Source organism: Phytophthora parasitica, assembly GCF_000247585.1.
Source record: "Phytophthora parasitica INRA-310 unplaced genomic scaffold supercont2.1, whole genome shotgun sequence".
In the NCBI taxonomy this organism is placed as follows: domain Eukaryota; phylum Oomycota; class Peronosporomycetes; order Peronosporales; family Peronosporaceae; genus Phytophthora; species Phytophthora nicotianae.
The window spans coordinates 3,730,717-3,752,752 of record NW_008634126.1 but is presented as its reverse complement, the minus strand read 5'-3'; the positions used below and the strand labels follow the sequence as shown (position 1 = coordinate 3,752,752).

The 22,036-nt window shown below is 49.2% G+C and overlaps 6 protein-coding genes across 9 annotated transcripts; 1 reads left to right on the top strand and 5 right to left on the bottom strand.

Moving 5' to 3' along the window:
• Positions 1 to 107: 107 nt before the first annotated feature.
• Positions 108 to 962, bottom strand: PPTG_01018 (hypothetical protein; the record flags this gene model as incomplete). Its single annotated transcript, XM_008892613.1, has 1 exon — positions 108 to 962. One exon carries the CDS (start codon positions 960 to 962, stop codon positions 108 to 110), a length of 855 nt encoding a protein of 284 aa, XP_008890861.1.
• An 830-nt stretch (positions 963 to 1,792) lies between these two features.
• On the bottom strand, positions 1,793 to 2,905 carry PPTG_01017 (AGC/PKA protein kinase; the record flags this gene model as incomplete). The annotated part of the gene is made up of 1 exon (XM_008892612.1): positions 1,793 to 2,905. The coding sequence occupies one exon, from the start codon at positions 2,903 to 2,905 to the stop codon at positions 1,793 to 1,795; it is 1,113 nt and encodes a 370-aa protein (XP_008890860.1).
• A 203-nt stretch (positions 2,906 to 3,108) lies between these two features.
• On the bottom strand, positions 3,109 to 5,089 carry PPTG_01016 (hypothetical protein; the record flags this gene model as incomplete). Its single annotated transcript, XM_008892611.1, has 4 exons — positions 3,109 to 3,792; positions 3,863 to 4,000; positions 4,065 to 4,190; positions 4,265 to 5,089. The coding sequence occupies 4 exons, from the start codon at positions 5,087 to 5,089 to the stop codon at positions 3,109 to 3,111; spliced, it is 1,773 nt and encodes a 590-aa protein (XP_008890859.1).
• Positions 5,090 to 5,190: 101 nt separating this feature from the next.
• Positions 5,191 to 20,216, top strand: PPTG_01014 (hypothetical protein). Its single transcript, XM_008892607.1, has one exon. It carries the CDS (start codon positions 6,986 to 6,988, stop codon positions 19,736 to 19,738), a length of 12,753 nt encoding a protein of 4,250 aa, XP_008890855.1. The 5' UTR covers positions 5,191 to 6,985; the 3' UTR covers positions 19,739 to 20,216.
• PPTG_01015 (hypothetical protein) lies at positions 5,441 to 6,938 on the bottom strand. Of its 3 annotated transcripts, XM_008892608.1 has the most exons (4): positions 6,772 to 6,938; positions 6,566 to 6,707; positions 5,925 to 6,469; positions 5,441 to 5,843 (listed from the first exon to the last, which is right to left on the bottom strand). In XM_008892608.1, exons 1-4 carry the CDS (start codon positions 6,901 to 6,903, stop codon positions 5,700 to 5,702), a joined length of 963 nt encoding a protein of 320 aa, XP_008890856.1. In that variant the 5' UTR covers positions 6,904 to 6,938; the 3' UTR covers positions 5,441 to 5,699. The 3 variants fall into 3 exon arrangements, with proteins under 3 accessions (XP_008890856.1, XP_008890857.1, XP_008890858.1); XM_008892609.1 differs by having other exon boundaries at positions 6,566 to 6,938; XM_008892610.1 differs by lacking the exon at positions 5,441 to 5,843 and having other exon boundaries at positions 5,882 to 6,469.
• On the bottom strand, positions 19,745 to 22,008 carry PPTG_01013. Of its 2 annotated transcripts, XM_008892605.1 has the most exons (9): positions 21,556 to 22,008; positions 21,415 to 21,488; positions 21,169 to 21,347; positions 20,991 to 21,101; positions 20,853 to 20,932; positions 20,591 to 20,779; positions 20,387 to 20,521; positions 20,229 to 20,318; positions 19,745 to 20,166 (listed from the first exon to the last, which is right to left on the bottom strand). In XM_008892605.1, the coding sequence occupies exons 1-9, from the start codon at positions 21,664 to 21,666 to the stop codon at positions 19,813 to 19,815; spliced, it is 1,323 nt and encodes a 440-aa protein (XP_008890853.1). In that variant the 5' UTR covers positions 21,667 to 22,008; the 3' UTR covers positions 19,745 to 19,812. The 2 variants fall into 2 exon arrangements, with proteins under 2 accessions (XP_008890853.1, XP_008890854.1); XM_008892606.1 differs by lacking the exons at positions 21,169 to 21,347; positions 21,415 to 21,488; positions 21,556 to 22,008 and having other exon boundaries at positions 20,991 to 21,141.
• Between the last annotated feature and the right edge of the window lie 28 nt (positions 22,009 to 22,036).

Genomic DNA, 22,036 nt, shown 5'->3' with positions numbered 1-22,036 from the left:
GTTTTGCTTCTTTCGCAAAACCAAAAACAATTGCTGCAGAGATCGATGCTTACGTGGCACGGGATAGATATACTGCTCTGTGCAGTCAATGGAGTAAGATGCTACGCTCACCAGGCCTGGCTGACCGCCATCAACGGAATCAGCGAATTCCGAGCTTCCGGCACTTGCAGCATCATCAGCAACGAGTGCCGGTCGTTCTCGTCCCAATCATCCCCTGAGGATTCTCCACGCGGGGTGGAGTTGGCACTAGTATCCGGCGACTTCTTCAGAGCGGGAGCATCGGTGCCAGGCGGGTGGTTATTGGAGACAGCGCGTCTCAGCATGGTCGGCATCCCCATTACAAAGCGCGAGGCAGTGTTCATAGCCGATGTTGCATGCTGAGGCGTCGCAGAATCTTCATTGCTCGTTTCCTCCTCGCTGCTGTTGTTACTGCGCTGGGATTTAGCCTCAGGAGAGTCTAGTGGACAGTCACGCTTTGAGTGCACCTTGTCTTTGGCGGCGGCTCTGATGTGCTTCAGCGACGGGATGCCAAACTTTTTGCCGTTGTTTGGCATTGCATTAGTCTCTGCCTTCTTTACGGACGACTCGGTACTGGACCTTGAGAGCGATGGCACGCAGTCTACTGGAACCGACGGAGCGGCAGCAGCGCTCCTGCTGTTCGCACTGTTGCGCTTCAAAGCAGTCGGGAGCTTAACTGTGGACAAGTTGCTCTTGATCTTCGAAGCTGCAGATGCCGCTGCAGCCGAAGAAGCCGTGGCAGAGCGGCGTAGCATCGGGCTGGAGAACATGCGTCGCTTCGTCTTGGCCATGAGATCCGCTGTCGGACCGGCGTGTTGTGCACTGAGAGTCAAGGCGGTTAGAGCGCTGGGCACTGCTGGAGAGTGGAGCTCTTGTGTGTCGCTTCCTGGAGAGTGAAGCGGGTCTAGGGCCAACGTCGGCCTCTTGTCGCTCGGAGCGGGCATCGTTGGTGTTTGGCTTGGTGCGTGAGCTTACGGTGCTTGCTGTAGCTTTGTATCGACGCTGCCGGTCTCTGCACTTGCCGCTCCTGCTCTTCTTCTCGGCTTTTCCTACGCGCTTGCCACCACAAATCGCACACTGCTGAGGAAGTGAAGGCTCTTTTTGTCAAGTGAAGAGAGAATTCCCTCGTTGTTTTTCGACGCTCGAAGTGAGGAGCCATAGTGAAACCGACTGAATTATTTCCGTAGCGGTTAGGACAGCCGCCGCGCCTTTTCAACGTTGGCCAACAAGCAGCAAATTCAAACGGGTTGGTCCAGCACACTGTGTTTAATGTACCTGTTGACAAACCTCCCGCTGCTTCTGCAGACTGGTCCTGGCAGTGCCTAAATGCAGGCTGCCATCCATACCGTGTGCTGCGGAGCCAACTGCGTGGCAAAAGAAATGTAGGCGGATCCCGGCTCTTATGAACAGCAGCGGAATCGTTTACACATGGCAAAAGTGAAGTTACCATGCGGCAAATCGGTCTCGATTTTCGAGGTGTTGAAGTGACTTGTAGACGAGAAAATATGGCGTCAGGGCGAAAACCGATTTTGTTGGCGAGTCGCCAAATGCCTTCTTGCCAGCAGGAATGCCGGTGCGCCAGGTGACGCGTTCGTTACCGCCGCCTTCAAGCAAAACGCTTGCGATGCTGCGCTGCTTGACCATAAGGGCTTTCGTGTCAAGGTGAATTTTTGAGCGCTGGCAATCAACGCTACTTCGGACTTCCGGTTTGCTGGCGCGTTTGATTACCACCTTAAAACGATCGCTACAGCGCTCTGCATGTTGCCGATCTTTGTCAAAAGTTGAGGAATTCATGCCTGGACGCGTCGTTATCCAGCCGTGGAGTCTCCTCGCTGGAGCTGGGGTAGTCGTCGAAATTGGTTGTGTCGCCCGCACACGCCAAGGTCGGCACGAACGGGGCTGGTACCTGCTTCAGCGGGACGGCGTCCCAGTCTACATTCTCGAACCATGCATGTTGCTTGATGGCGTCGACCTCGCTTAACCTCTTACCTGGATCACTCTGCAGCATATTGCGAAGTAGATCCTTCAAAGTGCTTTGCATGAACCTCGGCCAGTAAATTTTGCCCGACAGGATGCGGGTGTACAATTCAAAGTGCGACTCATTCTTTCGCGACGTAAATGGAGGCGACCCAATCACCATTTCGTACACGACGCATGCGAACGCCCACCAGTCTACTATGCGAGAATAATTACGTGCTTGGTGAGATACTGTGAGTTGCTCCGGTGCCAAGTACTCCGGCGTCCCCACACTGGACGAGGTTCGCTCGTTCGGACTGTGAAGTCGCTTGACGAATCCGAAATCCACGATCTTAAGATGTCCACTAGCGTCTAGCAAAATATTCTCAGGCTTTAGATCGCGATACATGAAGTGGTTCGTATGACACGCTTCAATGAATACGACGAGCTCTGTAGCGTAGAATTTTGCTTCGTCGTTGGATAGACGTCCAACTGCATGGAGTCGATGGAAAAGCTCTCCACCTGGGATATACTCAAGCAGAAAATGCACATGTGAAGACGTGGCCAAGCTCCCGAAGAACAGGACCGAGAAGGGATGTCGAATTGCGGTCATCTGTTCCATCGCGTCTCGCTCGGCTTCAAGTTGCGGGATCATCTTTTTTGCAATCACATCTTTCTTCTTGACTGACTTGAGGACGTAGTAAAGGCTAGAACGCTTGTGCCGAACCAGACGCACCTTTCCAAGCATACCGGTGCCAACAATGTCCAGCAACTCAAAGTAATTTTCCACACTAAAAGGCTTTGGTGGCATGTCTAATTTCGTGCCGATCCAGGATGTGTCGTCATTTACCTTGTCGCCCTGAACCTCCGGAGCCTCCCCATATCTGTAGTTCGAGTTTGACGCGCAATCGACAGATGCAGCGCCGCCCATCTATAATGCACGCCTTGAGATGAGGTTAAACGCATCTACTTCCGAGTGACAGACTGGAAACCGCTCCTTCGACCAAGTCACCTCAAAATACAAATATCCGTTAGACGTCAAACTCCATTCTTTGGTTACCTGAATGGGATACAATAGTCGAAAAACTGGGCTTGGGGATGCAACACAATATTGGAGACGAGTACTTCACTTGTCTAGGAGTCATTTTTCTCTATCGGGAATGGGTGGGCTTCCGTGTTGAAGACGATCTTGTCCAGAGGCAGCATCGAGTCGTCCGAAAACAGTAGGAATAGATACTTGAGCGTCTCGGCGATGAAGAAGCTCTCCATTTCGTTGCGGAAACCAATGTGAATGGGGCCCTTTGCCACGTTGCCAATACTCGCATATCCACCGCGTTCTAACCGACAGTTCTTCTCGAATGCCTTCATGATTTCACGGCCGTATTCACGGTACTTCTCATCCTTCGTGACGCGATACAGCACCATCAGACTCTCCACCGTTTCAGGGCGCAGGAGATTAAATGCGTCGGTTGCACTGACGAGCAAATCCTCTTCGACGTTCTCCTTCATGTTGAAGTACATGATCTCAGGGGCGAGCTTAGCCTCCATCTGAGCGTACATTTGATAGCAGGTCTCCATAAGCTGCTTTGCCAGTGTGAGGTGTTCCTCCGGCATGCCGTTCTGGTATCCAAGCGCCAGCATACCGGGCACAAAACACACCAAATGATCCATCTTAGGCTCAAACTTGCCATATACGAGCTCGCCGATGAAAACGAAGCCGTTGGGTTTTGATTTACCCAAAAGCTTGTCTGTGATGCCATCCACCGCGGTCATGTATTGCGTCTTGAACTTGTCGTCCTTCTTGCCCGACAGAAGCCACTACATCGGGTACAACCGCAGAATAAGTTAAATCATTACCTACCCTGGGGGTTAAACAGGGGATTCGTACCTGTTTCAACAGGTACTCGTAGTAGCTGTCACCGTTTGCACCTAAAGTGATTTTGGACGTTGTAATCTTTCCGCTCTGCTGATTAATCTGAACTGGCAAAAGTCCATTCGTGTATTTGTCCTCCACTTGCTTTGCAAGCTATGCAGTGATAACAGTTCGATTAGTTGTGCTTAAGGCCACCCGACATTTAATCATAACGTACCGAGTCGGAAATACGCTCAACTTGATCATGGTACTTAGGGTATCCAGTAAGGCGAGCTAGATACTTGAACTCCATCTGCAACGTGCCCACCTCTGCTAATGAAGGAGCAGCCCGTGTGTGTTTGGTCTATATATCACAAAGAACGAAATCTATAAGCATCTTTTGCCATCCTTTCCCAATCGGCAACGTAAGCCACGTACCACAATATCAAAATCCTTGGCAGGCACTCCATGTTCATACACCTCAAACGCCGGCGATAGCGCCATTCCCAACTTATTCGCAATGGTAAGTAGATGCACGTGGCCCGACATGTAGTACGACGACAATAGTCCTCCCATCAGGCGAATTGTCGTCTCAAAGAAGCTGATGAATCCACTGAGGAAGATCCTCTGCTCCATATTGTTAGCGACCCATTCACTCGCTCGATCGAACTCGTCGAACATTCCCACAAGATACAGTGTGTCCAGTGCATCTACTAGTGTCAACGCCATATCGTGATCCGGCAGTCCCGTACCCTTGTACGTCTTGACATTCAACGAGTCATGACCATACGCGTACTCCGAATAGCCCTTCCATGCCCATTGTACCATGTCGACCACCTGCTTTTGGTCCTCATTGTGTTTTGATGGATCATAGGGCGCTCGTCGTTGCTGCTCCTCCTCGTACGTCGGGTCGCTGGCCGGCGGCACGAATTCAAATGTGTCCACAGCCGGCACCGGCTCCGGTGTGTCCGCACCGCGCTCGATGCGACGCAGATTGTTCATCCATCCATTGTCGGGTTGGTTGTTAGTATTGCTGCGCTGTGTGTTTACGACGCTGGAGCTCCACATGACCCACTGAGCGACGATTCCAACACAGAGGAGACCCAGGAACAATCGCAGCACCACTGCGGTGGACATTGAGCGAACTGAAGGGGCATTGCGACTGCCGCCTCGACTGTAGCTTTTGGCAGGATACTGTTGTGGTGCCAAGGGGGGCATCGTAGGCTCGCGGGCATTGCTGAGGCGACGGGCACGCGGCTCCATGTTGACGCAGTATGCAATAAGCGGGTTCAATTGACTAGTCACTAAAATGAAGGAAATCAGATGATAATTTTGACCAATGAGGAGGGTCCTAGATTGGTGGGTAAGAAACTGTTAACTTACGTGTATTAGGAAGGATGGAAAGCGGGCAAATGACGAGGAACAACTTGTTTATGCGTGTCAATTGAGAGCATGCTGTGTCTTTCAGAATCGCTGATGGGTGGAGGAAGCTCTGTTATCTTCGATAACTCGGCGGACGCGTGCGCTCCTTGAGAAAACGACGAGTGACCGATCCGGGTCTCGCCATCGGGATCCTGATGCCCCTGCATATCAATGAGTGTGGATGAAACCAGTTTGTGCTGATCAAGAGTGTTTTTTTTTTTTTTATAAAGAATGAACAAACAGGTACTACCTTCAAGCGGGTTACAAGTTTGGAAAAGATGGGTGAAGTATGAGTACATCACGGGGATTTAGTTCAAAGCGTGCAGAGTCTGTCGGTCTGGAAGAGGAGTGGTGGAAGTTCTTTTCTTTCCGCTGGTCCAGTGGACGCGCGGAACGCTTGCCTAGTCTTCCGATCGGGATCCTGACGCCCCATGCGTATTGATGCGACCGGTCAAGAGTGTTTAATAACGAGGATGAAGAAACACAATGTGATCAGTGTTAGCAACAAGAAGATGCAGCGCTCAGGCCGCGTGTTGCGCTGATACTTCTCGGCTCGCTCGAGCTGACCCAGTCCGGATCGCATTCTTTCGACGACCTGATATTATAAAGGCGAGCAGAACAGAGGAGTTAACTCGTTGTACTACAAGAGTCGTGGTGAACGTAGCTACAGTGTTACCTGCTCCATGTTGTAATCGATCCGGTCGATGAGTGTGCCTTGATCGATCACCATCTCGGCCACTTCCTTGAAAATGGTTGCCAGCGTTGCCACCGACTTCGCTATACGTTGGATTTCAATGTCACGAGTCCGTATGTCGTATTCTGTGTGGTCCATTGCCAAGGCGGTGATCTTACTCCCGAATCGGTAGCCCCCACCTGTCACCCCCTTTTCCATTGCATCTACGTCGAAAATTTCGCTTCCGAATTTTTGCACCTGCAGACGCTGAAGATACTCGCGCTGCCTCGTTCGAAACTGCATAGATATTTGCTGCAGTCGACCTGCAATGGCTCGTTGTGTGTTCAAGCGAACGAGACAATCTGCTGGTGATGGACTCGTCTCGCCCCCAACAAAAGCGCTGGTAATTTTTTTGAGTGATCGATCTGCCTTGTGGAACAATGCTGTGATCTCCTCGGTAAGGCAATTGATCTCGTGCTCTTGCTGGACCTCCGAATCGTCAAACCGGATCATTAATCTCCGAGTATGTAGCAGCTGCAAATATTCCACTGCAGCAGCGGCAAAGACCACGACAACACACCAACCACCAATTATTAGTCATCTCCGGGATCAAACCTGCAAACGATCCGTTTCAACTTCCGTACATTTCGCGTGCAGGAGGCGAATGGATTCATCTGCGCTGTCCGCAAATCGTGTCCACTCCGGTTTGTGGACATCACTGTGTTCTCCGGGAAATTCATCTGCGTCCTGAAGCAAAGCCTTCTCCATCGCCTGCGATTTGTTTCTCTGACACCAGCAATGTCATTCTTACATTAGACTGCGGCGATGACCCTGGCAATCATTACGCTACCTGCTTCGAGAGAAACAGCGCGCCCAGCAGTGGCGAGTTGTCCAGCCGTGGTCGCATCTGAAAGCGCAAGTTGCGCTTGCGCAGGTTCGCTCGTCGCCCCAGGAAGCGGCCAGTCAGATCGCGATACGCCATGGTCAGGTCTGAACTATCGAATTGGTGGAAGATCGGCAAACGGATCTTGAAACGTCGCGGGCATCTCGCATTGGTCTAAATTATGCAATTTATCAGCCAATCTATGGTCCGTAAATCCACAAGTTCAACCTCGAAGGTGTCCATTGGCGCGACTCCAAAGACCTTCACTCCGATTCCGCACTCCATGGCGGAAGCTCCTGGTGTCGGCGTGGGCTCAGCGCCGACGCTGCGCTGGAGCAAGTTGGAAGCGGTAGCTAGACGCAACGAGGAGCCCCCGACTCGCCGCTCAGGTCATTCACTGTCCATCGTGGGATCCAGCGGCTACTTGTTCGGCGGCTGTGACTATGCGGAGCCTCCTGGTCCAACCAACGACCTGTTCGCACTTAAGATAAACGCCAACGCTCCGAGCGAATGGGAGCGACTACGCTCGCCCCTGAATGGCGCGTGGCCGCCACCACGATGGAAACACTCGGCCACGGTCGTGGACAACAAGATCTACATCTTCGGCGGCTTTCAAAGCAGCTCCGCGAGGTTCAACGACCTGTGGATCTTTAATCCCATTACACTGGACTGGAGTCAATCTGGAGCGGGCTCTGGAGGTCTCAACAGCAATATTCATCGTGCTAGTGTGGCCAAACCTGTGGCTGCAACACTGCCAGCACCAAGGGGAGCCCATTCAGCGGTAGCTATTCGACGCAATATTTACGTGTTTGGAGGGTACGGAGGAACTGGATATAGCAGAAGAGACTTTGACGACTTGTATATGCTACGTACTGATGATCTGAGCTGGACTAAAGTAACATACAAGGGAAAGCCACCGGACAAACGAGCTGGCCACCAGGCTTGTGCAGTAGATGATCTAATGCTAGTGTGCGGGGGCTGGAATAGTGTGGCACAGTTCAACGACTTGCACATCTTTGACTCGACGGTGAATTCGTGGACTCTGGTGGAAGGCACTCATATGGCAACGACGCTACCGAGATGGAATCACGCTTGTTGTGCTGTGTTAGCTATTCCACACGCGAAAGTTTTCGTGTTTGGTGGTGTTGTTGGAGAATCCAACAACTACAATGCGCAAGGGAGTTATATGAACGATCTGAGTGTGCTTGATACGGGTGAAATGAGCTGGAGCATCCCAGAGATTGAGGGCACCCCACCCTGTGGACGAAGTGACACTACACTAGCCTACGATGATAAGGGCAGTCGCCTGATTGTTTTTGGTGGGTGGGCTAATGCATGGCTCAATGACATTTTCTACCTAGATGTAAGTTGCGTCGTTGGACCCCCGTATGGTATTACAGGCATTTTCCCGGACTTTGGACCGATTACGGGTGGTACGCCTTTGGTCATAGAAGGCATTGATTTTGTCAATAAGGCGGTGACCATCAGATTCTCGTGTCGAAAGGGGGCAGTGGATGTTCCAGGTGAATATATCAACGACCACACGTTAAATGTTGAAACACCTGACTTCACCGCGTATCCGGCTGGAGATGTTCAGGTCCGCGTGGCACTACAGGGTGATTCGTTCACGACGACTTTTCAAACGTATAACTATTTTTCTGTTACTCATGCGCCTCTGTGTTTTGCGTATGGCCCTGGTGTACTATCTGGAGGAGCAAGTGGAGAACCTACTTGTTTCATTGTTCAGGCAAGAGATGCTCAGCATAACTTGCGGACGCGTGGTGGGGACGAATTCATTGTCGAAATCTCTGCAGATGAGTCAGGTCCAATGTTCTTGCCGAGCTTGCAAATCCAAGACCTGATTAACGGCAAATACTTAGTTAGTTACACCGTTCCGAGCCCTGGGGAATACCAAGTCAAAATCGAGTTCCAAGGCACTTTTGGTGGCAACGCAGGACTGATCCGTGGATCACCATACACGGCTACGTTCGATGATATTGTCACCCGTGAGATGAATTTAATGACAGGAAAACTCGTGCTGGATCAAGTGTTCCATGATTTACAAGGACTCCAGCAGTCGACGCGAGAGTGCAATATCGGTCTGGAACAACCTTTGTCAGATCCTACCTGGACGCCCGATCAAGTCACAGCTGCGTTGATTCAACTAAAAGAACATGTCTTCATGGTCGAGAAGCGCGGGGAAGCGATATCTTTATCGATTGAAGAACTCCGAGCAGAGATCGCTTTTCTTAAGGACGCAGGAATTGTTGTAACAAAGGAGCAAGACATACTGATGGCGATTGAAAATGCTTGGGGGGAGGTTCTGAAGAAGGTCCCAGCTGCAAGTAATCGCATCGCACCATTAATAACGACACAAAGTGTAAAGTTCCGCGACGAGGTTGCTAATTACATGGAAGAGTTGCAAGCAAAAGAAGCACAGATCAAGACAAAGAGTTTCTGGAGTTATTCTACTGGCGTCAATGCTTCCATTACGTTAATCAAAGAAGAGCAGATAAATGCAGAAAAGGATGAAGTCGTATTGAAGCAGAAAAAGCATATTGCAGAGATACTGGAGTGCGAAGAGTTGATGGATCCTTGTGCTTCCATTTTGTCGTCTATCCAGCGGACACTTGGACATTGTCATCAAATGTGGGAATCCATTTCAGAGGTAACAAGAAAAATTGATTTATCGAGAGAAATTCCGTGGAGCATGATCGATGGGATTGTATTGGAGGAAGAAGCCAAGGCATTTCTATCGCTGGTGAAAGCTACTCATAAGGACATCCGGGATTGTGACGCTTTCAAAAAGTTTGAGCGACTTGTTAAAGACTTCCTGAGCACATGTCCACTGTTTCAAGCTTTACGTCATCCCTCAATGCGAAGACGCCACTGGCAGGATCTCATTGCAGTCACGGGGAAGACTTTCGAGTGCCCAGACGACAACCCATCTCTTAAATTTACAGACATTCTGGCATTGAACTTGCATGAATTTCAGCGTGACGTGGAAGAAATCACAGACCGGGCGCAGAAGGAGGCCAAGCAAGAGTCCGTTCTGCAAGAACTTGAAAACCGCTGGTCGAATATCTGCCTGACAATGACACCGTATAAAGACACGACAGTACCGTTACTTCACATGGCGGAAGATGACGTAGAGATGCTGGAGTCTGACCAGTTGCTTGTGCAAGGCATGGCGTCAGGACGGAATAGTTTCTTTCAAGAGCAGACACAACAGTGGCGATCGAAGCTCATGCTCGTTTCCGAAATTGTCGGAGCGCTGCTGGATATTCAACGATCATGGTCGTATCTGGAGCCACTCTTCATGCAATCGGAAGAGGTTAAGCGGGAGCTCCCTGACGAAGCCACAAGGTTCGAAAAAGTGGACGAGCTCGTTCGGCAAACGCTGGAGCAGATGTGGGATCAAGAGCCACCGGGAAATGTGTTGCTAGCCTGTCAGCTCCCTGGCTTGCTTGAATTGCTGAATGACCTACGTGCGCGGTTGGAAAAATGTCAACAAGCGCTGAAAGAGTATCTGGACTCTAAACGTCGCATGTTTCCGCGCTTTTACTTCATCTCCGAAGCTGACTTACTTGATATCTTATCGAACGGTAGCAACCCGCAGAAGATAATGATTCACCTTGAGAAGGTATTCCTGGCTACACATACACTTCTATTGGAGAAAGAACGGAATGGCTCAATGCTCGCTACTCACTTCATCTCCAATGACGCCGCAAAAGAGACAATCTCGTTCGAAAACAAGGTCCATCTGGAAGGCAAGGTGGAGGTGTACATGCAGACGATACTGGAGTCTATGCAACTCACGTTGAAGGGACATGTGACTCGATCAATAGCTCGATTTCCAGAGCAAAACCGATTAGAGTGGTTATTGCAAAAGGTTCTACCAGCTACAGAAGGAGCAACAAACAAGGATAACATGGATGCGGCGCAAATTGCTTTGCTTGTGGCTGGAATTGAATACGCCAGAAGTGTTGAGAGCACTTTTGAGCTATTATCAAAAGGTCACGCGACCGCCATGAAAGAGCTTCTAGACAAAATCGTGATTCAGCTTACCGATCTGATCAAGTTAACACAAACGAACTTGCCCAAGGGAGATCGCCAACGAGCAATGTGCATGATCACCATGGACGCACACTCACGAGATATTGTACAGAAGCTCCTTTACGAAGAGATCACCACGCCAAGTTCGTTTATTTGGCAGTCACAGCTAAAACAAAGACGGTCGGATCATCAAAATCACACGTACCTAGAGATCTGCGACGCCACTTTCGATTACGGATTTGAGTACTTGGGCAATGGCCCAAGGCTCGTGATTACTCCTCTGACCGACCGAATTTATGTTACGGCCACTCAAGCTCTTCATATTCAAATGGGCTGTGCACCTGCCGGGCCTGCTGGAACAGGCAAAACTGAAACGACGAAAGATCTGGCAAATATGGTGGGCAAAATATGCTACGTATTCAATTGCTCACCAGAAATGGACTATAAGAATTTGGGCAACATTTTTAAAGGATTGGCGAGTGCAGGAGCATGGGGCTGCTTTGATGAATTCAATCGACTTGCGCCAGAAGTTTTGTCGGTTTGTTCGGTCCAATTTAAGGCAGTTTGCGATGGCATTCGCAGTGAAAGCGATCGTGTTGTGGTGGAGGGGGACTCTGTCAAACTGGATCCCACCTGTGGTACCTTCATTACGATGAACCCTGGCTACCTCGGACGATCGGAACTGCCTGAAGGCTTGAAAGCACTGTTTCGACCCATTACAGTTATGGCACCCGACCTTGTACTTATCTGTGAAAATATGCTAATGGCCGAAGGATTCCGAGAAGCCAAGTTGCTAGCTGCTAAGTTTTTCAGTCTGTATTCACTACTTCGCGGACTTCTTTCTAAGCAAGATCACTACGACTGGGGTCTAAGAGCAGTCAAGAGTGTACTTGTTGTTGCAGGGTCGTTCAAACGCGCCGAACCGAAACTATCAGAGCAAGAAATCCTGATGCGTTCACTACGAGATTTCAATCTGCCCAAAATTGTGAAGCAAGATCTCCTTGTTTTTAATGGGTTGCTCAGCGATCTGTTCCCCAACCTGAACCTGCCGCGTAAAATTGACGAGTCGATGGAAAAGTACGTACACGTTGCATGTGAAGATCGCGGACTTTGGCCTCATGAGCAGTTCCGACTCAAAGTGATTCAACTCGAAGAGTTGTTGGCCATCCGCCACTGTGTGTTCATAATGGGTCCGCCGGGAAGCGGAAAGACCGAGTGCTGTGAAACACTTGTTGCTGCTCGAAAAAAGAAAGGAGAGGAGTATGTGACTAAAGTCATTGATCTCAATCCCAAGGCAGTTTCAACTGAAGACCTGTACGGCTATATGGTGCTTGGAACACGGGAGTGGAAAGATGGTCTGCTGTCTAAGATTATGCGTGATGTGGCTAGTGGTTCAGCTACAGACACTCGACCGAAATGGATTGTATTGGATGGAGACCTGGATGCAAATTGGATTGAGTCGATGAATTCTGTCATGGATGACAATAAGATGCTTACACTTGCATCAAATGAGCGCATTCCAGTCAAGCCGAATATGCGACTCCTTTTCGAAATTCGAGATTTGAAATATGCTACTCCAGCAACAGTGTCCCGAGCAGGTATCCTGTATATATCTGATGATGATGGTTTTCAGTGGAGGTCATTCTTGGCGAGCTGGGTAGCGACTAAAGGCACGTCTGTCCAGCAACGTACGGCTTTGGGAGAAGCTATGAACAAATACATTAATCCTATTATCGCGTTTGTCAAGCAATCGTGCAAGACTATCGTACCAATGCAGGAAATAACTCTGGTCCATACGTACCTCTACTTTCTTGACGCAATACTGGACGCTGAAACTCTACGGGATTCCAAGAAAGTCGATATTTTGAGCGGGTTTATCTCGGTCTGGGCATTTGGTGCTGCACTTACGATCACTGATGATGGAACAGACTACCGCAAGTTATTTAGTGAGTGGTGGAGAAGCGAGTTCAAGCACATCAAGTTTCCTGCTCGTGATACTGTATTCGACTATTGGCTTGACCCCACCACACTTTCATTCGATACATGGCGAGCTTCGCCGTACTTTAAGGCTGTTCACTTCGACGGATCTGTGTCCATGTCATCGGTAACGGTGCCTACTCCTGAGACAGCCTCAATCACGAGCTGGATGAGCATTATGGTCCGTGAAGAGCGTCCGTTCATGCTGTGCGGCAACGCAGGCACGGGCAAGACTCAGCTGATTCAAGGTTTGCTCAATAACCTTGATTGCCGGGGAGCTGCTTCCTCATCAACAACATCAACAAAAGGACCAGCTGCTAGCATGAGTGTCAACTTCAACTATTATACAAACGCCTACGCGCTCCAAGCTATACTCGAATCAAAGCTTTCGAAACGAGTAGGCTCGACGTTTGGACCTACGGTTGGTGACCAGTTAATTTACTTCCTCGACGATCTGAACCTTCCTCAAGTCGACCCGTACGGCACTCAAAGTGCTATCGCTTTACTCCGCCAGTATCTGGATTATGGTCACTGGTACGACAGGGCTAAATTCTCGCTCAAGCAGATCGTAAATGTGCAGTTTTTGAGTTGCATGAACCCCAATGCTGGAAGTTTCAGTATCAACCCACGTCTTCAACGACATTTTGTAACATTTGCGCTGCCCCAGCTCAGTGCAGCAAGCCTACAAGTCATTTACACCACTTTTCTCGAAGGTTACGTTGCTGACTTTGTTGAAGATATCCGCAAGATGTCCCAGCCTATTCTGAAAGCTGCACTAAATCTTCACGTCCAGGTGTGCAGTACGTTCCGGAAGACTGCTGCTAACTTTCATTATGAATTCAACATTCGTCATGTGGCAAATGTCTTCCAAGGCTTGCTAATGGCGAAGCCTCCGACGTTTGAAGATCCGCTAAAGTTTGCGCTGCTGTGGATTCACGAATCCGCTCGCGTTTATGGAGACCGACTAGTGTCTACGCAAGACCAAGCTAAATTCACATCTATTGTGCAGCAGCAAGCACGAAAGTGTTTTCCTGCGCTGAACTTCATGCGTTATTTTGCCCCTGTTTCTTCAGGCTCTGAAAATGGCAACGAGTCATCCCTACTTCAGACGGACCCGATACTATTTTGCCATTTCGCGAATGGTTTACGTACAAATGAGTATGATCAAGTTGTGTCTTTCCAGGTTCTGCATGCTACTGTTGAAGAAGCGTTGTCTGAGTACAATGAGCTGAATGGAAAGATGGATCTGGTATTGTTCAAGGATGCATTGGAACATATTGCTCGGATTGTGCGTATAATTTCAAACCCGTCGGGTCATGCACTACTCGTTGGTGTTGGTGGAAGTGGCCGCAAGTCATTGGCACGTTTAAGTGCGTTCATATGTGGATACTCACTAGTTGAGATTACAATTACGCAGGCGTATTCATTGTTGGATTTCAAAACGGATCTTCAGAATATGTTCGTGAAGGCGGGCGTGAAAGGCGACGGTGTTGTTTTCCTATTCGATGACAATCAGATTAAGAACGAGCGAATGCTTGTATATCTGAACGACTTGCTATCAAGCGGTAATATCCCCGATCTGTACAACGCTGACGAACAAACCAATCTAATTCAACAGTTCCAACCAAAGATGATAGCTGCGTTGGCAGCAAGTGCTGCTGCTGACCCTCAAAGCGACTCCAGTGCCGCTATGAACCTTAGTACTGAAGGTTCCGAAAAGGAGCGTGCGTGGCGATGGTTTATTCAAGAAATCAAGCGCAATCTGCACGTTGTTCTCTGCTTTTCTCCAGCAACATCCGACTTCAGGATGCGAGCTCGAAAGTTCCCAGCATTGGTGAATTGCGTGCTGATTGACTGGTTTCAGCCGTGGCCTAAAGAAGCATTGCGCTCAGTTGCTGCGCGCTTTTTATCTTTTAATAACTTTCCGCAGCTGAATCCTCCAGAACATGTTGCGGTAGCTGTACAAAACTTCATGCCGTTTGCTTTCCAGAGCACTAATACGGTAGCGAAAGAGTTCTTAGCTCACGAAAAGCGTCACGTATATTCTACTCCGAAGTCGTATCTCGAATGTCTGATATTGTATCGGCGGTTGCTAGTACAGAAGCATTCAAGTCATCAGAAAGCAATGCAACGTCTTCAAAGTGGTTTAGAAAAGATGGAGTCAACAGGAGAGATTGTAGCAACGATGGAGGAAGAGTTGAAACGAACTTTAGAAGAGGCTGAAAAGAAGAAAGTTATTGTGGAGGAGCTCGCAGCACGACTGCGGAAAGAAAAAGAAGTTGTGGAAAACGAAACAGCTAGAGCAAATGTCGAGCGTGAGAAATGCGCGGTCATTCAGACTGATGTGTCAGTAAAGAAAGCGGATACGGAAGCAGATCTAGCGCAAGCTCAGCCCATGGTTGATGCCGCGATGGCAGCTCTGGACACCCTCAACAAAAAAGATCTGGGAAGCTGCAAGACTATGGCAAAGCCCCCTGCAGGTGTGGGCGACATTTTTGGTGCTGTAGTCGTGCTTTTCGCCGGTGTGAATCCTAGCATTATTATCCAGAAAAATGGCAAAGTAAAAGACAAAGATCGGTCATGGGAAGCCTCGAAGAAGGCACTGTTGGGAAATATTAACGCGTTAGTTGAAGAGTTGAAAGGATTTAAGGAATTGGTGGATAACCAGCAGGTACCTGAAGTTAACTGGAAGGAGATCCGTCCGTTCTTACAGCTCGAGTATTTTAACGTGGAGGCAATCGAAAAGAAAAACTCAGCCGCTGCCGGACTTTGCGCCTGGGTAATCAATATTGTAGCGTATTATGACGCCATTGTGGTGGTGGAGCCCAAGAAACGAGCATTAGAAGAAGCTAATGAGAAGTTACGGGTTGCCAACGAGAGGCTTGAGCTCGTAAACCAAAAGGTAGCTGCGCTGGAAGAAAAACTGTCCATTTTGACTGAGGAGTTCGACAAGATTAATAACGAGGTTTTAGACGCAGTGGCGCAGTTGGAGAGAGGAAAGCTTCGTATGGAACTTGCTCGGCGGCTAGCAAATGCATTGGGAAGTGAAAGTGAGCGGTGGGCCCATGAACTCGAACAGCTTCGCGTAAGTGCTGACATGCTGGTCTGCGACGTGTTGATTGCTGCGAGTTTTGTTTCATATGTTGGTGCCTTCACGAAGCCCTTCAGAGATTTGCTGATCAATGACAAGTGGTTGCCATTCCTGCGTAAATCGTTGACTGACAAACTGTCAAAGGGTGACAAAGATAAGGATAAGGCACCACTTACTGCTATGACTGAAGATGGAAATCCTTTGCAAATACTTGCGACTCAATCAGAAATTGCTGAGTGGAACACCAAAGGCCTTCCGAGCGACCGCGTATCAGTTGAGAATGGCGCTATTTTGCGCAATAGCTCTCGTGCCCCACTACTGATTGATCCACAACTTCAAGGTATATATTGGCTGCGCGAAATGGAGAAGCATGCTCGACGCGCGGCTCCAAGTTCACTGCAGGTTGTGCGTCAAGACCAGCCAAATTTGACCATTCTATTGGAAACTGCAGTGGAACACGGCTACACTGTGATCGTAGAAAATATGGGTGAAAAGCTGGAAGTGTGTTTGTGGCCAGTCATTTCTCGGTCTACTACGGTGCGTGGACACAAGACGCTGTTGAAAATGGGGGACAAGTTGATTGAATTACACCCAGATTTCCGCTTTTATCTACACACGAAATTGTCGAACCCGCACTATCCTCCTGAGTTGCAGGCGGAGACAACGATGATCAATTTTGCTGTGACTCAACAAGGTCTAGAGGATCAACTTTTGTCGCTTGTAGTACGCAAAGAGTGGCCCAAGATCGCTAAAGTGCGTACTGCACTCATTCATCAGCAGAACGAGTTTAAAATACGGATACAGACGCTGGAGGACCGTATTCTGTCGAGTTTAGCGGACGCCGAAGGAGACGTGACGGAAAATGTGCAAGTAATCACAGATCTTGAAACGACTAAAGCTACAGCACAAGAAATTGCGAAGAAAGCCGCCAAGGCTACAGAATATGAGGTTCAGATAAACGAGCTGAGCGCTAAGTACCAATCGGTGGCGAACCGTGGTGCTCTACTGTTCTTTATCATGAATGGGATGCATCGCATGCATTCGTACTATGTGTATTCTCTGAATGCATACGTTGTGATCTTCCAGCGCGGTATCGATCTGGTTCAGCCAGAGAAGGACCCTGGGAGACCGCCATCTACAAGTGGGGGTGGTCTACTAGGCCGCTTGAAGGCTGCTGCAAAGAAAGTTATCGTCTCGCAACGTTTTCAGTGGAATTCGGATTTATTACTGGCAGATCGAGTGGTGGAAAACAATTCAGAGCAGGATCTGGATGTACTTATGAAAGAAACGGATCAGCAAGAAAAGCCCTCCGATGCCCAGGTCGAAGCGCGGTGCATACAGCTCAAGAATTCCATTACCGATGTCGTTTTCAATTACATTCGTCGTGGCCTCTTTGAGAAGGATAAACTGACTCTTGCCACACAATTATGCTTTGCGATTTTGCGGTCAGAAATGAAGATCGAGGCTGTCGATGTACGGCAGCTTGTTACTTGTGGCACTGCAAATGACATGGGGTCAGGAATGGGACTTCTTAGCGAGTGGATGGCCGAGACAACGTGGCTCCGCGTGCGTAAACTTGAGGAAAACATTACTGGATTGCAAAAGCTTACAACATTCATGCGTTCGGATAGTGACGAGTGGAGAGAATGGTGCGACGCGGAGAAGCCAGAGTTGAAGCCCCTTCCAGGACAGTATAAAACATCGATCACTCCTATCCAGTTGCTGCACCTTGTACGCGTATTGCGTCCGGATCGAATGATCTTTGCACTGCGATCGTTTCTCAGTGATACCTTCGGGAAGCAAATGGTACAGCAGCCACCTTTTGACATGGAGGCTGCGTATCAAGAAACAAGCGCTTCAACGCCGATGTTTTTCGTGCTATTCCCTGGTGTGGATCCGACTTCGTGGGTGGAAGCTCTAGGCAAAAAGTTCGAGTTTACGTACGAACGAGGAAATCTTACCAACATTTCAATGGGTCAAGGGCAGGAGGAATATGCCGACAATGTGCTCATGAAATCCTCACGAGAAGGAAGCTGGGTGATCCTTCAGAATATCCACCTTATGCAGTCATGGGTACCGAGGTTGGAGCGCACGCTGGAGGTCTATTCTGTCTCGGCAGACCAGAATTTCCGGTGTTTCCTATCATCCGAGGGGCCAGCATTAGCATCCCTCAGTAATCTGCCGGAGTCGCTACTTCAGAGCTGCATTAAGGTTGCAAACGAAGCTCCGACCGACCTGAAAAGTAACTTGCGTCGTGCATGGGCCAATTTCTCAGTCCAACAACTCGAAGATTGCGCACAGCCGAACGAGTACCAAGGCTGCTTATTCGCGCTTTGTTTCTTCCACGCGCTGGTATTGGGACGACGGAGATTTGGTTGCCAGGGATGGAGTCGTCCGTACAGCTTCAATACTGGAGATCTACTTATCTGCTCGGATGTACTGCGGCGGTACCTTGACACGGCTGCTGCTAGCAGATCCAGGAGCTTGCCCTGGGACGACTTGCGCTACATTTTCGGAGAAATCATGTATGGAGGTCATATCACGGATCATTGGGATCGTATAACCAACAACACTTATTTAAACGAAGTCTTCACCCGAGAAATACTGCAGGGCAAGGAGCTCACTGCTGGCTTCAAGTGCCCCGATCCATTCACTTACAGCTATACCAAGTACGTTGACTACATTGAAACAAAATTGCCGAGCGAATCACCAACAGTGTATGGACTACATCCAAACGCGGAGGTGGGGTATTTGGTGGAGGCAGCTAACGAACTATTTGCAACCATTGCCAAATTCCAGCCATCTACAGGGCCAACCCCCTCTCCTAGTGGTATTGCATCGAAGAATGCAGGAGGATTAGCAAATGAGAACTCCCAAGTATACGCGATTGTCGAAGAACTACTGGAAAAACTGCCACCGGAGATCGACCTCGCCGACTTGCAAGCAAAGGCAGAACCGTTGTTGACAACGGATCAATCCCCATACGTCGTGGTGGCACTACAAGAAGCAGCTCGCATGCACACGCTGCTGCATGAAATCCAGACTAGTTTGATCGAGCTTACAAAAGGAATCCAAGGCACGTTAAACATGACAGAACCCATGGAGGATCTCATGGCTGCTCTGTTAATCAATCAAGTGCCTGGACGAAATGTCTTGCACATGTGTTCCTGGGAACGATACGCATGGTGGTCTCGCAAGTCGTTGTCTCTTTGGTTCGCTGATCTGCTGGATCGTATTCAGTTCTTATCCAACTGGACTAGTGAATTCCGGTTGCCGTATTCGATGTGGATCTCGGGTTTGTTCAATCCAACAGCATTCCTCACTGCTATCAAGCAGTGCTCGGCACGGACACACGGTATTCCACTTGATTCGATGGCTATTGAGACCCATATCACTCCTATTACTGAAGCTGAGGGCGCCGAATCCTATCCTGAAATGGGCACATACATCCACGGTTTGTTCATGGAAGGCGCGCGATGGGAGTTCCCAATGAAAGACGGAGAAAAGACATCACCGTTCTCGTATGACGTTGATTCCATTCCTTGTGGTGGTCATTTGGTGGATCCAATGCCGAAGGAATTATTGCCTGCTACCCCTGTTATCTATGCACGAGCTGTGGTGATCGACAGCAAGTGGGAGGCGACAGCGGTGGGGCATTTCCGACGAAACAAGGACGTGTTTGACTGTCCTGTGTACCAGACAACACTGCGAGGACCGACGTATGTATTCCTTGCTACACTCAACACCATCCACCCGAAGGCGAAGTGGACATTGGCAGGCGTGGCACTTGTCATGCAGCGAGATTCGTAACAACTCATAAGGCAGTAAACTTGACGTCACTTTTTTTTTTTTTTTTTACCAGATACAGGTCTGTGTGCTACATCTTAAGCCTGCTTGGGGTTGAAGAGCTTTGGCATTTGCTGCCAGCATTTCCAGTAGTTCTGGTCGTTGTGGTCGCAGTGCAGCGCATAGTCCGTCAACTTGACCAGGTACGTCGACTCGAACATGAACGCCAGTCCACCATCGAACTTGTGAGGTTTAAGCTCCGCATTGGAAGCAGCGAGGAACGTAGCAGCGTCTGGACCGTGTGGCGTGTCGACGCTGTGAAGAGAAGCACCGCCAGGCGCAAACCCGTCCTCGCCTCCCTTTTTGGCGTCATAGGTGCCGTAGATCATACCCATATACTCGCTCATACAGTTGCGGTGGAAGTATGGCGGACGGAACGTGTGTTCTTGAACCTATAAATGAAAAGTTAGAGAAATAAATGACACTTTAATGATGATAAAACTGAATAACATACCATCCATCTCGGCGGAAAAATAACGAAGTCTGCGACGGCATTGCCTGGCTCCTCCGTTTGGCACGTGAGGACACAGTAGATCGAAGGATCCTGAAAATATTTAAAGTTTGTTAGCAAAATACTTTGGGAATGGGATAATAGTTTGCAATTCTTCTTACCGGGTGGTCGAAGCTCACTGAGTTCATCGTGCAGAATTTGTCCAGATTGTATTTATACGGCACGTAGTTTCCATGCCAAGCCACGACGTTGAACGGAGAGAAGGCCATACGAGCGGAGAACAGTTGGCCACCAAACTGAAAAAAAAAAAAACGATTGTGAGACTCAGTCATTTTTCCACGATGAAATAATGGAAAAGAGCATACTTTGTTGACGACCAAGTATTCGCAGTCGCGATCTTCGTAGGCAGCGCTCGGGTGTTCGAAATCCCGCGGGTTGGCGAGACCATTAGCGCCAATAGGACCAAGATCTGGCAGGACGAAGTGACGGTTGTACACCTCCAGAATGTAACCGCGAGAAGGACCGTCCAGCTCAACCGAGAAGCGAATTCCGCGCTAAAACATAGCGACATTCAAATCTAGATCAGCAAAAGCATCATTTTATTCTACATCATCGCATAATCCGCACCTGAATGACGCAGATCTCGTGCGGTGACACTTTAAGTCGACCAAATTCCGTCGTAATTTTGAGATCGCCAGTCTGAGGAACTGCAGTAACCACAATATTAGCACCAAGCTAAAACAAATCCAAATATCAACAACGCACCGATCAAAAAGTCTCCATCCGAGTTGTAGAAGCACTTGTCGTTCATGGACACATTGGCAGCGTACATGTGGATGGCCATTCCAGCCTTCATTGTCGGATCTCCAGCTCCACCTAAAATAACCAACCATTAGTCAGTCAAACACTTGGTGCGACAGTTGCAATAATAAGCGATCCTTACCAATGGTGCGTAGTCCTTCGATAAAGTCCAATTTCTCCGAGTCTGCAGGGAAGGGCATAGGCTTCCATCGCATCTGCTGCGGCGTGAGCTTCTCCTTGGCAAAATCAGCCTTGACAAACGGGTGATCCACCTCCTGATACTTCTCATGCACCACTGGCGGCAGGATACGGTACAGCCAACTGTAGAGTATTTCCACGTCAGTCTGACACCTCACTAGCCATACAATAATTGCAATCGACAACTCACCTGCGCTGGTTCTTGTGGCGCGGTAGCGTGAACGCAGTGCCCGAGAGCTGCTCTGCGTACAGACCGTATGCGCACTGCACCAAACACCGTTAATATGAATTAATAACTGATAATAATGCTGGAAATGGATGGCGTTGCAACCTTTTGCGGGTTATTCTGTGCCTTGGGGAGCGCGTTCGGCAGCGCCTCGGAGCAGAAATCATTGCCGAAGCCCGGCAGATACGACAGCGAGTCCCACGAGGCTTCAGTCATAGCGGAGTAGCGAGTAGCGAGTGGCGAGAATAAGTGGAATCGTCAAATGAGCTGCTCGTGAGCAGGAGCTTAGGGCTGGTTGAAGCATTTTGGTCCAATACAAACGGCAAGATAAACTTTGGACTTCAACGAGGTTTTGTTTCGACGCATGCCCCGTTTTGACGCAAGGCGTCATATTACAAATTTTAGACGCCGAAGCCATGAGCAGCACAAAGTGTTAAGGCCTGACAGACTCTTGATCCTTTAACCAGCACTCCAGCAGGGAAGGTGGCGATTTCGATGAGTTTGGCGAGGTGCAGCATGACGCGACCGTGCTTTACATGTAGGGAGGGTTCTAAAACTACTAAATCCATTTAGACTCTGTAAGATT